General features: G+C 43.4%; 1 protein-coding gene across 1 annotated transcript; it reads left to right on the top strand.

Moving 5' to 3' along the window:
• The first annotated feature begins 5,258 nt into the window (after positions 1–5,258).
• LOC106598794 (proline-rich extensin-like protein EPR1) lies at positions 5,259–9,603 on the top strand. Its single transcript, XM_014189799.2, has 7 exons — positions 5,259–5,641; positions 5,875–6,048; positions 6,173–6,291; positions 6,374–6,539; positions 6,658–6,773; positions 6,882–9,403; positions 9,493–9,603. The coding sequence occupies exons 1-6, from the start codon at positions 5,275–5,277 to the stop codon at positions 9,399–9,401; spliced, it is 3,462 nt and encodes a 1,153-aa protein (XP_014045274.1). The 5' UTR covers positions 5,259–5,274; the 3' UTR covers positions 9,402–9,403; positions 9,493–9,603.
• The last annotated feature ends 3,198 nt before the right edge of the window (positions 9,604–12,801 follow it).

The following is a 12,801-nucleotide window of genomic DNA, read 5'->3' as shown; positions in this document are numbered from 1 at the left end:
GATTTGGGGCCAATGTCTTCAAATGGTGACCATAAACAGATGGTGTGTAGAAACTTGGTGGTTTGGTGGGTAGAAACTTGGGGGGTAGAGTCTTAGTGGTAGGTGGGTAGAAACTTGGGGGTAGGGGGTGAGGTTGGTGGGTAGAGACTTGGTGGGTAGAGACTTGGTGGTAGGTGGGTTAGTGGGTAGACACTTAGTGGTAGGGGGTTTGGTGGGTAGAGAATTGGTGGGTTGGTGGGTAGAGACTTAGTGGTAGGGGGTTTGGTGGGTAGAGAATTGGTGGGTTGGTGGGTAGAGACTTAGTGGTAGGTGGGTAGAAACTTGGGGGTAGGGGGTGGGGTTGGTGGGTAGAGACTTGGTGGGTTGGTGGGTAGAGACTTAGTGGTAGGTGGGTTGCCTACTGTACTTTGCAGATCCTATGGAGTGTAGACCATTGAAGAGTCGACTAGATATGAGGGTGCAGGGTGGTTGTGTAACTTACCGGCCCTGTGAAGTGTGGACCAGTAGGGTTATGAGGGAGGAGGTTGCTGGACAGATGCAGTTCAGGGCCAACATGGCATACTTGAATTCCTCCTCACACACTACATGATCTGGGGAAACAGAGAGGAACAAGATTTGATGTCGTTTTAAAAAGAGTCTTACAGAGATGAGACTCCATAACCAGGTTTCCATCCAACCTTTTTATGCAAGTAAAGTACATGTCGGATAAAAAAATATCCGACATGATGGAAACAGCAAATTTGTCTGTAAACTTTTCCAATGGCGACAAAACAAAATACGCTAGACAAGGTGGGAACTTTTGGGTCGGTAAAATTCTATATGCAGGAAATGGCGGTGAAACCGCATCAATGCACAAATATTGATATAATAATCGCCATATTGAAGTAAACTTGGAATCACACGATATGTTGTGGAAAAATGTGCACTATGTCATCATGCACAGCTGGAAAGGTGTGTTTGTGAAACACAATTTTATTCTGATGGCATGGAACACAAAAGGGACAGCATCTATCTTTAACATGTTTAGGGCTGGTTGTGATAGTATTGAACTCATTTGAATGTGACACTGGCCATTTGATTTAACCTGGACTCGGGTAGATGTAACACAGTACATTTAAATATGGTACACTCCAATTAGTTTGATGTTATGTATGGTATGCATTAATTTGAAAAAGTCCACCCATTAGGATTCGAACAAGCAACCTTTGGGTTGCTAGACGTTCGTGTTATACTTCCACCCTGACCAATGTTTTCTTACGTTTTTGCATGAAGTAACCTTCTGTCGTATGTAGACATACCAAACATAACATGTCATTTGGAGTGTCTTGGATTTACGTTTACTACTTTACGTATAAACTATGAGACCAGGCTGTTTGATTAGAGACACCTGTGAATGGAAGATCTGAAGTCTGGTTGGTAATCATCTTCAGCCTCTGGTGACAATGAGTGAAATAACCTTTGCGGCACACTGATGTGGTGGTCTGGTTTGTGTGTGAAAGGTTGCTGCCTACTCTATGCCCCCAAACCCCCAGGCTCCACTGCATTGTCACTACCAATATCATTATGACCCTCAGCCAGCTAAGCCTGTAACTGGCTCGGGTTAGAAAGACCTTCAGCCTCCTTGGTATCGAGATCCCTTCTACCCTTATGACCCTCAACCAGCCAAGCCCGCTATTCATCATCCTGTGACTCAGAAGCCTACTCCTGCCATCCTTTACCTTGTTATTGAAAAGCCAACAGCTCCACGGCATCCTTACTACCTATAATCTGCTACTCTGCCTCCTGGGAACCCTCAGTATTACTTTTCCTTCTACCCTCTGCCCCCCAAGCCTGTTACTCGTCTGCATTATCCACTGAAAATGTGGTCGGAGGATTCGTATGAAAGGTGTGGTATACCGCATCGCCGTGCGACTCAAATTTTGGTACAATGTGGAGTGCACCGCATAGCTCAGCGTTGACATGATTGGTTGACGGTAGGTGGGGTCAGAACGTCCTGTATAAACACAAACTCACTTCCTTGACAACTTCCTTCACAACAGCGCTGACGTCTGCGGAGGCTGCATCGCACTAAATGCTGTACGGTAACTTCAGATGTCGCATTGATCGTGCAGAGCCTTTTTATTGTCAACGTGTGAGTCAGCAATGGACACTGGAAGTGAAGGAATCTGCACTGTACATATCAATTAGATTTAAATGAACATTAACCCCTAATTCTTCATTTGTTGGGAATGTTTTCTCTACCTCCGTATTATCCACAGGTTAACAGTCAACTTGTGAGTCTGAAAATTGACACTTGATGTGAAGGAATCTGTAAATATCAATTTGATCTATAAAGACATTTTTCATTTCACATACAGGTGTTAAGTGCACAGAGGTAATTTGTACATTGTTTTGCCCTTCAGATGCGACCTTCCGGTGACTCCCCTTCCACAACTGAACAATGGACCAAGTTATTTGCTAAAAAAGAAAGAAAGATTATTGAAATCGTTCTGTTAGTTGTCAGTCTTGAGTCATTAATTTAATATTTTGATAGTATAGCACAGCATGCCATTGTGATTTAGTGCTGAATGTTTTAGTTTTATGCATTGAATTTATATGTAGCCTAGCTACAGTATGTAAGGTAAAAAGCTACATTTAACATTTATGAAATATACCTCTGAACAAAAATATAAACCCAACATGCAACAATTTCAAAGATTTTACTGAGTTACAGTTCATATAAGGAAATCAGTCAATTGAAATAAATTCATAAGGCACTAATCTATGGATTTCACATGACTGGAATACAAATGCATCTGTTGGTCACCGATACCTTAAAAAAAGGTAGGGGCGTGGTTCAGAAAACCAGTCAGTATCTGTTGTGACCACCATTTGCATCATGCAGCACAACACATCTCCTTCACAGAGTTGATCGGGCTGTTGATTGTGGCCTGTGTAAATGTTGTCCCACTCTACTTCAATGGCTGTGCAAAGTTGCTGGATATTGTCGGGAACTGGAACGATAAAATGCAATTGTGTTCGTTGTCCGTAGTTTATGCCTGCCCATACCATAACCCCACTGCCAACATGGGGCATTCTGTGACATCCACAAACTGCTCGCCCCTTTCAATGCCATCTTTCTGGTACATTTGAAACCAAGATTCCTCTGAAGAACACACTTCTCCAGCATGCTAGTGGCCATCAAAGGTGAGCATTTGCCCGCTGAAGTTGGTCACGGTGCCGAACTGCAGTCAGGTCAAGACGCTGGTGTGGACGACGAGCACACAGATAAGCTTCCCTGAGACGGTTCAGACAGTTGGTGCAGAAACTCTTTGGTTGTGCAAACCCACAGTTTCATCAGCTGTCCGGGTGGCTGGTCTCAGATAATTCCGCAAGTGAAGAAGCCGGATGTCGATGTCCTGGGCTGGCGTGGTTACACGTGGTATGCAGTTGTGAGGCCGGTTGGACCTACTGCCAAATTGTCTAAAACCACGTTGGAGGCAGCTTATGGTAGAGAAATGAACATTCAATTATCTGGCAACAGCTCTGGTGGACATTCCTACAGTTAGCATGCCAATGGCACCCTCCCTCAAAACTTGAGACATCTGTGACATTGTGCTGTGTGACAAAATGGAACATTTTAGAGTGGCCTTTTATTGTCCCCAGCACAAGGAGCACCTGTGTAAGGGGCTCCCGAGTGGCGCGGCGGTCTAAGGCATTGCATCACAGTGCTAGAGGCGTCACTACAGACCCTGTTTCGATCCCGGTCTGTATCACAACCAGCCGTGATCGGAAGTCCCATAGGGTGGCGCACAATTGGCCCAGCGTCGTCCTGGTTAGGGTTTGGCCAGTGTAGGTCGTCATTGTAAATAAGAATTTGTTCTTAACTGACTTGACTAGTTAAGTAAAGGTAAAAAAAAAAAATATATTTTTTTAAAGTATAATGATCATGCTGTTTAATCAGCTTCTTGATATGCCAGACCTGTCAGGTGGATGGATTATCTTGGCAAAGGAGAAATGCTCACTAAAAGGGATGTAAACAAATTTGTGCACAACATTTTAGAGAAATAAGCTTTTTGTGCGTGTGGAACATTTCTGGGATCTTTTATTTCAGCTCATGAAAAATGGGACCAACACTTTACATGTTGCATTTATATTTTTTTTGTATTTTGGAATATATTTTACTAGCTACCACAGAATGCTATCAAAGTGTATTTCCACACCATATATTTAAATATATAAACATATATGTAGAAATATATGAAAACAGCAAATTTTGTTATATGTCCATATATTTTTGTGTACATATAAGGCTTAAACATAGATTTAGCAGTGGAGGCTGGTTGGGGGACCTATAGGACGACTGGCTCAAAGTAATGGTTGGAATTAAATGAATGGAACTGACTCAAACGTGTGGTTTCCATATGTTTGATGTGTTTGATACCTTTCCATGAATTGCATTCCAGTCATTACAATGAGCCCGTCCTCCTATGGCTCTCCCACCAGCCTCATCTGCTATTTAGATATCGGTCATTTACATATATGTAAACACATGTACATACAGGTTAAAATATATGTCAATATATTATTTTTTCCATATGTGTGTAGTGACATTTTTTATCCGACATGTACCTTACTCGCATAAAAAGGTTGGCTGGAAACCCAGGAGGCTGCCGAGGGGAGAACGGCTCATAATAACGGCCGGAACGGCGCAAATGGAAACCATGTGTTTGATGTATTTAATACCATTCCACTGATTCAGCTCTAGCCATTACCATGAGCCTAGTTTTCATGTGCCACCATCCTCCTGTGGATGGAAACCTGGTTATAGATGGAAAATATTATAAGCGTACACGTCAATCAACCATTATAGATGGAAAATATTCTAAGCGTACACGTCAATCAACCATTATAGATGGAAAATATTCTAAGCGTACACGTCAATCAACCATTATAGATGGAAAATATTCTAAGCGTACACGTCAATCAACCAAATACCACTAATTGATCACAGCTGCATATCCTCACAGTTGCGTTCAACTTGGACGCAATGTTCAGATAGAAATGTAGGCTGTAATGTAGAATAGACATATGCCTCTCATGTAGAATAGGGAATCATGTCAGCTCAGAACAAGACATTTCTGTCTGCGTCGTTCTGAATGTCGCACCCTCCTGAAGGTGACGTGGGTCATTTGATTAGAGACACCTGTGAGTGGGAGGTCTGAAGTCTAATTGGTCGGTAATCATATTCAGCCTCTGGCCACAGTGAGTGAAGGAAACTCTTTCAGCACACTGATGTGTTGGTCTGGTGTGTTTGTGAAACGCGATTTTAGTCCGATGGCATGGAACGCAAAAGGAGGCCGTCTCGCTTTAATATGTTTAGGGCTAGTTGTGGTAGTATTGAACTCCTTTGGTCAGTGCACTGCATTAGCACAAACAAGCTCGTCAAAATCCTCCATTGTCCTGGGACCCCATTTTAAGGGGGATCTTAACAATGGTAAAGAGGAGCAGTCTACAGGTGCTGTGCGACTTGGAAGGCTTATACTTGGACGTAATGTCAAACCAAGAAATGCGAGTTTTTCTACTGATGAACCTACTGTCTCCAGAGTCAGATCATCCAATGGTTCACTGGATGATGATGCTGACTACCAGTCTGACATGGGTATGTATGATCTCTAACTTGCTTTTTATTATGCTAATTTTGTTTCTATTTATCAGTGACTTAATTACCAACAATTAGTTGCACCTTCCAGTGTAAATGGAAGTGTTTGGTTTAAACAATGCTGTTAGGGATTAAGTCCCATGAATGGCTTTAGTAGCATTGCCCTACAACCTAGGCTTAGAATGGCCTACCATTGGTGTAGTTAAATACCTTAGTTGTCTTCTACTTTAAAGCTTGGGAGTCTAAGCAGCTGGGAGGACAAGTTTATGGCAAAGCTAGCCCAAGTAGTCCAGTGGTGGAAAGTCTTTTGCAGATGGAGCCAAGTGTTGAATGTGTTGGGGACTCCATGAAACTGAAGTTCCATGACACAGGCTCTACACCAGGGTCTCTCTTTTTTGTGGACCGAGGCAAGTATCCAGCTGTTTATTCTGGTACTTGATATTGAGTCATTTGAAAGCTGTACAAGTTAGATGCAATTTGTTGTGACTGGTTAACACATTTACTTTCTCTTGCTGTTACAATTTTTTGCAGGAAATCAGTCTCCCCTGCCTTTGTCACAGTTGCCCACAAGCTGTGGTCATTCCATCATAGCCACTCGCCAGGATTGGCTTTTCATTGCAATCTATAATGGCTGTTATGTCACACTGGAGGTTGGAAATCATTTATATTGTTTCTGATTTAATTTGAATTAACACTTATTCAAGATGAGTAACTTTAAATGTTATCTTGCAGGATGGTAATTATGTTCTGCCTTTGCGTTGGTTGGGGTTGCCACTTAAAATGTCCTGCCCTGCCAAAAAGCCCTCTAAACCCAACGCTCCTACTGTTTCCTGCTACCCTGAGGGCATGGTGGTGAAAATGGAAGGTGGCACCTCTGCCAAGGATCTCAGGGTTAAGTGTAAGTAATTTCCACAAGTCTCAATCCTTGTGCATTCTCTCAAGAGGAACACAAGCTCAAGTTGGTTAAGTACATTTTAACTGTATGCTTTAAGTTCTACTCCATTCCCCTCTTCTAGTCAATGGACACTGGCAGCCATTGATGAGAGTTTCGCAGCAGTGTGGCTACAGTGTGGTAGCTCATCTAGAAGCTGTGATCATTTCTGCTCATTATGAACCCTGTGTGGAAACTAAGGTATGGCTACCTGAATTGTAAGGTTTGTGTAAATATTGTCCTTGCTGGTTTTGAAGGACATGGATGGGAATCAATGATTTGACTCAAATGTTCATCTCTTTATTGCAGGATGGGATGTTCACCCTTGAACTTGCTGGAGAAGGGGAGGTTAAATTGTCCTGTCCTAGTTCTGTTGACCAGTCTTTCCCTCACCCCAATTACCCCCAAAACCCTGTGTTTCCTCTTCCTCCCACCATTGCGCTTCAACCAAGGCCAATGTTTCCTCATCGGCCTACTCCACCCCCTAAACCCCAGGCTCCACTGCATCCTTACTACACAAAGCCTGCTGAGAAGCCAAAACCTGCTACTCTGCCTCCTGGGAACCCTCATTATTACTTTTCCTTCTACCCTCAGCCAGCCAAGCCTGTTACTAGCTCTCCACCTAAAGACCCCCAGCCTCCTTGGTATTCAGATTCATTCTACCCTCAGCCAGCTGAGCCAGTAACTCGTATGCCTGCCACACTTCCCCCTGCAACAGATGCTCCAAATGGCAAGGTGTACTATCCTTACTACCAATATCCTTATGCCCCTCAGCCAGCCAAGCCTGTTACTCATCCTCCTGTCACTCAAAAGCCTGCTACTGAAAAGCCAACAGCTCCACTGCATCCTTACCACACAGAACCTGCTACGCATCCTCCTGTGAACCCTCAGTATTACTTTTCATTCTACCCTCTGCCTGCAACTCCTCCCCCTGCTATCAAAGTTCCTCAGGGCCATGTGCTGCATCCTTACTACCGACATCCCAAGCCTGTAACTGTCTCTCCCCTTAAAGACCCCCAAATTCCTTGGGAGTTTTTTTACCCTCAACCAGCCAAGCCTGTGACACCAAAGCCTACACCTGCCATGCTTCCCCCTGCTACTGAAAAGCCAACAGCTCCACTACATCCTTACTACCCAAAACCTGATACTCTGCCTCCTGGGAACCCTCAGTTTTACTTTTCATTCTACCCTCTGCCTGCTAAGCCTGTAACTCCTCCCCCTCAAGTGTCTACTCCTGCTACCAAAGCTCCTCAGGGCCATGTGCAGCATCCTTACTACCCACATCCTCTCTATCCACCACATCCCAAGCCTGTAACTGGCTCTCCCCCTAAATACCCCCAAATTCCTTGGGATTCCTTGAACCCTCAACCAGCCAAGCCTGTGACGCATCCTCCTGTGACTCCAAAGCCTACACCTGCCATGCTTCCCCCTGCTACTGAAAAGCCAAAAGCTCCCCTGCATCCCTACTACCCTCATCACTACCAACAGTTCTACCCTGAGCCAGCTAAGCCAATTACAATCCTGCTTAGGCCTGCAACTCAAACACCAGAACAAACTCCACTTGTAGTCCATACATGGACACCTGCTTCTCAACAACCTAGTCATCCTAGAACTACTAAAGCACCTCCAACTGTGGCTCCTACTTTACCTCAGCCAGGTGACTCTTATCCACCAAATTCTGGCTATTGTCCCACAATCTGCCCTACTGGTTTCTTGACCTGCTGCCCCATGCCCATATCTTTCCATCAACACCACCACAACCATTTTGGCCCTGTAACATCCAAGGATGGTGTTATCATTCCCGCTTACCCTATCAAACATTCATCTGACTTGTTCAATTATGCATCATTTTCTGGACCTACCCAAGCCACTACAACCCCACAACCTACAACGGTTCAGACCGTTGCCCCCACTATAGTGTCCTTGACTGGTTTCCATGACTATTGGAGTCAACATGGAATGAGGTTTTCAGCCTCCTTGACTTCGTATGCCCAAGCACCTAGTGATGCCAACATGCCCTCAGAACCCCAACATCAAAAACAGTCACATTTTCAGCCCTACAGCCCAAAGCAGCCAATGACCCCATATTTTGAAGCACCTGCCAGTGACTCCAACAAACCTACGGCACAGCAAAGACCAATTCTGCCCCATAACCCACAATGGCTTAGGCATGCATATCCTCTGCCCTACAACCCACAAGGTCCAGTACAGCCACATGGCCAAGCACCTGTTTATTCTAACAAGCCCTTGGATCTTGAGCGACCTGCCAGTGACCCAAGTAAACCATCAGAACCGCAATCGCTATCTAGTGACCTCAACAAGCCCTTAAAACGCCAACCTTCAAAGTGGCCACATTATCCTTTCAGACCTCCAATGTGGTATGACCCTGACATGTTCTACGCATCCAAGCCTCTGACGCAACCAGACCACAACCACCTGTCTGAATCTGCAATGCAGATGCATAGCACACTTGACCAACTGAGTCCTCAAGAGCATCCGCATGGAACGCCTCAGCCTCCAAGACCAGTCAAGGAACTGGGTGGCTCTCTTCCTGTTAATTCAGAGGGTATCTCTAGCCTTCAGCAGCCAAACCCCTCAGGCCAACAAATGCCTACCCATTACGGCTCATGGCCAATATATTATGCTGGTTCCAAACCATCCTACCCCCAGAAACCTGCAGCCAAGCCTTCTGGTAAACCCTCCAGACCTGAATTCCCAGAGTCATTTGAACACTATTGGAAGCCCATTGTGCCATTAGAGTCTAACGAGGGGTTCCATGGTTCTTACCCGGCCCAGTCCGCAGGAGGTTCTTACCCGGCCGCTAACTAAATGTAAGTCATTTGGACCATTCTCCATAGCTGACCAAACATTTTAAGCCTTTAATTGAACAGTGGACTTAACATTCATCTGTCTTTTTCAGGATGCATGACCCGTCTCATCCTTCAGTTAATGGTGCTGATGCCCACCAGAAGCAGTCATGTTTTCCTAATAAAGTAACAAACTGACAACTGCGCAATATTGTTTTCATTGTTTTCCTTAACTGCATGTTAGGACATGTAGGTGTGTTAAGAAATGTTTTAGCCAGGTGTGAATAACACTTGTACTGTAACCCAGAAGGCACAATTTCTCCCTACACACTGCCTTTTCTGTGCACCTCTTTTCCCAGTCAATGTCACCCAAATACAAACTTAAATTCTAAAACTGATCATATTTTAGTAACAATTTCAGGCCATGGTTCCAGAAGCTATTTCAGAATACTGCTGGCAACATTCTACCACTCAAATATGGTGTAAGCCTCCCATCTAGTGGCCATATTGATAGTTGTATTGGCCACTGATCTCAAAGGAGTCTAAGGGGAAACTTTGCTATTGAATGTGACCCATTATTCACAGTGCATCAATTGCAATCCTGCTTTGAAGTCCACTGCATTTTGCTAGCATCCCACTCAGACTGCACATGCATTTGGTAGTGAGAAATTACCCTCATTGTTATCACTCTTTTGCGCACATGTGTAGAACTACAGGAACTTTGCCTAGTCCCATACAAATAAAGCTTTCTGCAGTATTAAGAGTTACTTTCACACTGCTGACAATTTAATTAGTTTAGGGGAGTTCACACAACTGGCTAGGAGTTGTGTATGGGGGTGTGGCTTGTTCAATACTGGGTTACAGTAAGACACATCAGCCAAAAAATACTGTTGGCCTGGTTATGTATCTACCATATTTGCTGGAACAGTGCTAGAAAGTACAATACTAAAAAAATCTGGCAGCTTGGCTTACATTTGAGTCCCTTATCCAAAGTGACTTACAATTAGTAGTGGGTTGGGTTGTTGTGTAATGGGCGTAACTGTGGTCCCCTGTAGCTCAGTTGGTAGAGCATGGTGTTGCCGGGACAGTGGGTTTGATTCCTGGCACCACGTATGTAGAATGTATGCACGCATGACAGTCGTTGGCTATAAACAGCTTTCTGTGCCAATGCACCACACAACCAATTAACAAAGCATACTGACTTTGGGCACTTCAATATCATGGTTTGCGTTTTCAAAACAGACTCAATCTTGACAAAATACATCCCACCCTACCTTGTATGCTTACCCAGAATTGAAGGCTTCGCTTGACAATCTCAATGTCAAACTTAATGTCTCGTGACATCTCTTTCCGTTCATCAATTGGCTGGTGCACAGTTTGGATTGATTGTTTGATTAATTGATAAAGTCAGGGACTTATTTCTGTTGTAGTCCCTATTTTCTTTTTACATAAATACATATACAATTACAGTGGTGTAAAGTACTTAAGTAAAAATACTTTAAAGTACTAAAGTATTTTTTTGGGTGGATGCATGCTATAGTACTTTACTATTTGTATTTTTGACAACTTTTACTTCACCACATTCCTAAAGAAAATAATGTACTTTTTACTCCATACTGTTTCCCTGACAACCAAAAGTACTCGTTACATTTTGAATGCTTAGCATGACAGGAAAATGGTCCAATTCAAACACTTATCAAGAGAACATTCCTGGTCATCCCTACTACCTGATCAGGCGGATTCACTAAACACAAATGCTTCGTTTGTAAATTATGTCTGAGTGTTGGAGTGTGCCACTAGCTATCCGTAAATTTAAAAAACAAGATGGTGCCGTCTGGCTTGCTTAATATAAGGAATTTGAAATGATTTATACCTTTACTTTTGATACTTACTGTGCCTTTGGAAAATATTCAGACCCCTTTACTTTTTCCACATTTTGTTACGTTACAACCTTATTCTAAAATGATTAAATAAAAATATTTCCTCAGCAATCTACTCACAATACCCCATAATGACAAAATGAAAAAAAAGGTTCTTAGAAATGTTTGCTAATAAAAAATTAAAATAAAAAACATAGTATTCAGACCCTTTGCTATGAGACACAAAATTGAGCTCAGGTGCATCCTGTTTCCATTGATCATCCTTGAAATGTTTCTACAACTTGATTGGAGTCCATCTGTGGTAAATTCAATTGATTAGACATAATTTGGAAAGGCACACACCTGTCTATATAAGGTCCCACAGTAGACGGTGCATGTCAGAGCAAAAAAACAAGTCATGAGGTCAAAGGAATTGACCGTAGAGCTCCAAGACAGGATTGTGTTGAGGCACAGATCTGGTGAAGGGTACCAAAACATTTCTGCAGCATTGAAGGTCCCCAAGAACACAGTGGCCTCCATCATTCTTAAATGGAAGAAGTTTGGAACCACCAAGACTCTTCCTAGAGCTGGCCTCCCGGACAAACTGATCAATTGGGGGAGAAGGGCCTTGGTCAGGGAGGTGACCAAAGCCCAAAAGGAAACTAAAGGACTCTGACCATGAGAAACAAGATTCTCTGGTCTGATGAAACCAAGATTGAACTCTTTGACCTGAATGCCAATCATCACAACTGGAGGAAACCTGGCACCATCCCAACGGTGAAGAATGGTGATGGCAGCCTCATGCTGTGTGAATGTTTTTCAGCGGCAGGGATACTAGTCAGGATTGAGGCCAAGATGAACGGAGCAAAGTACTGAGAGATCCTTGGTGAAAACCTGCTCCAGAGCGCTCAAGGTTCACCTTCCAACAGGACAACGACCCTAAGCAAACTGCCAAGACAACGCAGGAGTGGCTTCAGGACAAGTCTCAATGTCCTTAAGTGGCCCAGCCAGAGCCTGGACTTGAACCCAATCGAACATACAGTTGAAGTCGGAAGTTTATATACACCATAGCCAAATACATTTAAACACAGTTTTTTGCAGTTCCTGACATTTAATCCAAGTTAAAATTCCCTGTTTTAGGTCAGTTAGGATCACAATTTTATTTTAAGAATGTTAAATGTCAGAATAAAAGTAGAGAGAATGATTTATTTAAGCTTTTATTTCTTTCATCACATTCCCAGTGGGTCAGAAGTTTACATACACCCAATTAGTATTTGGTAGCATTGCCTTTAAATAGTTTAACTTGGGTAAAATGTTTCGGGTAGCCTTCCACAAGCTTCCCACAATAAGTTGGGTGAATTTTGGCCCATTCCTCCTGACAGTGCTGGTGTAACTGAGTCAGGTTTGTAGGCCTTCTTGCTTGTACACGCTTTTTCAGTTCTGCCCACACATTTTCTATAGGATTGAGGTCAGGGCTTTGTGATGGCCACTCCAATACCTTTACTTTGTTGTCCTTAAGCCATTTTGCCACAACTTTGGAAGTATGCTTGGGGTCGTTGTCCA

This window comes from Salmo salar, chromosome ssa03, assembly GCF_905237065.1.
Source record: "Salmo salar chromosome ssa03, Ssal_v3.1, whole genome shotgun sequence".
Lineage (NCBI taxonomy): Eukaryota > Metazoa > Chordata > Actinopteri > Salmoniformes > Salmonidae > Salmo > Salmo salar.
This window is presented reverse-complemented; position numbering and strand designations above follow the sequence as displayed.

What these genes read in the sequence shown, in the direction of transcription:
- LOC106598794 (XM_014189799.2), top strand. Translation starts at nt 5,275, where the DNA reads ATGTGTTGGTCTGGTGTGTTTGTGAAACGCGATTTTAGTCCGATGGCA. An exon ending in GCTGTTATGTCACACTGGAG is followed by an intron (nt 6,292 to 6,373) that starts GTTGGAAATCAT and finishes GTTATCTTGCAG; the next exon opens with GATGGTAATTATGTTCTGCC. An exon ending in CAAGGATCTCAGGGTTAAGT is followed by an intron (nt 6,540 to 6,657) that starts GTAAGTAATTTC and finishes CCCCTCTTCTAG; the next exon opens with TCAATGGACACTGGCAGCCA.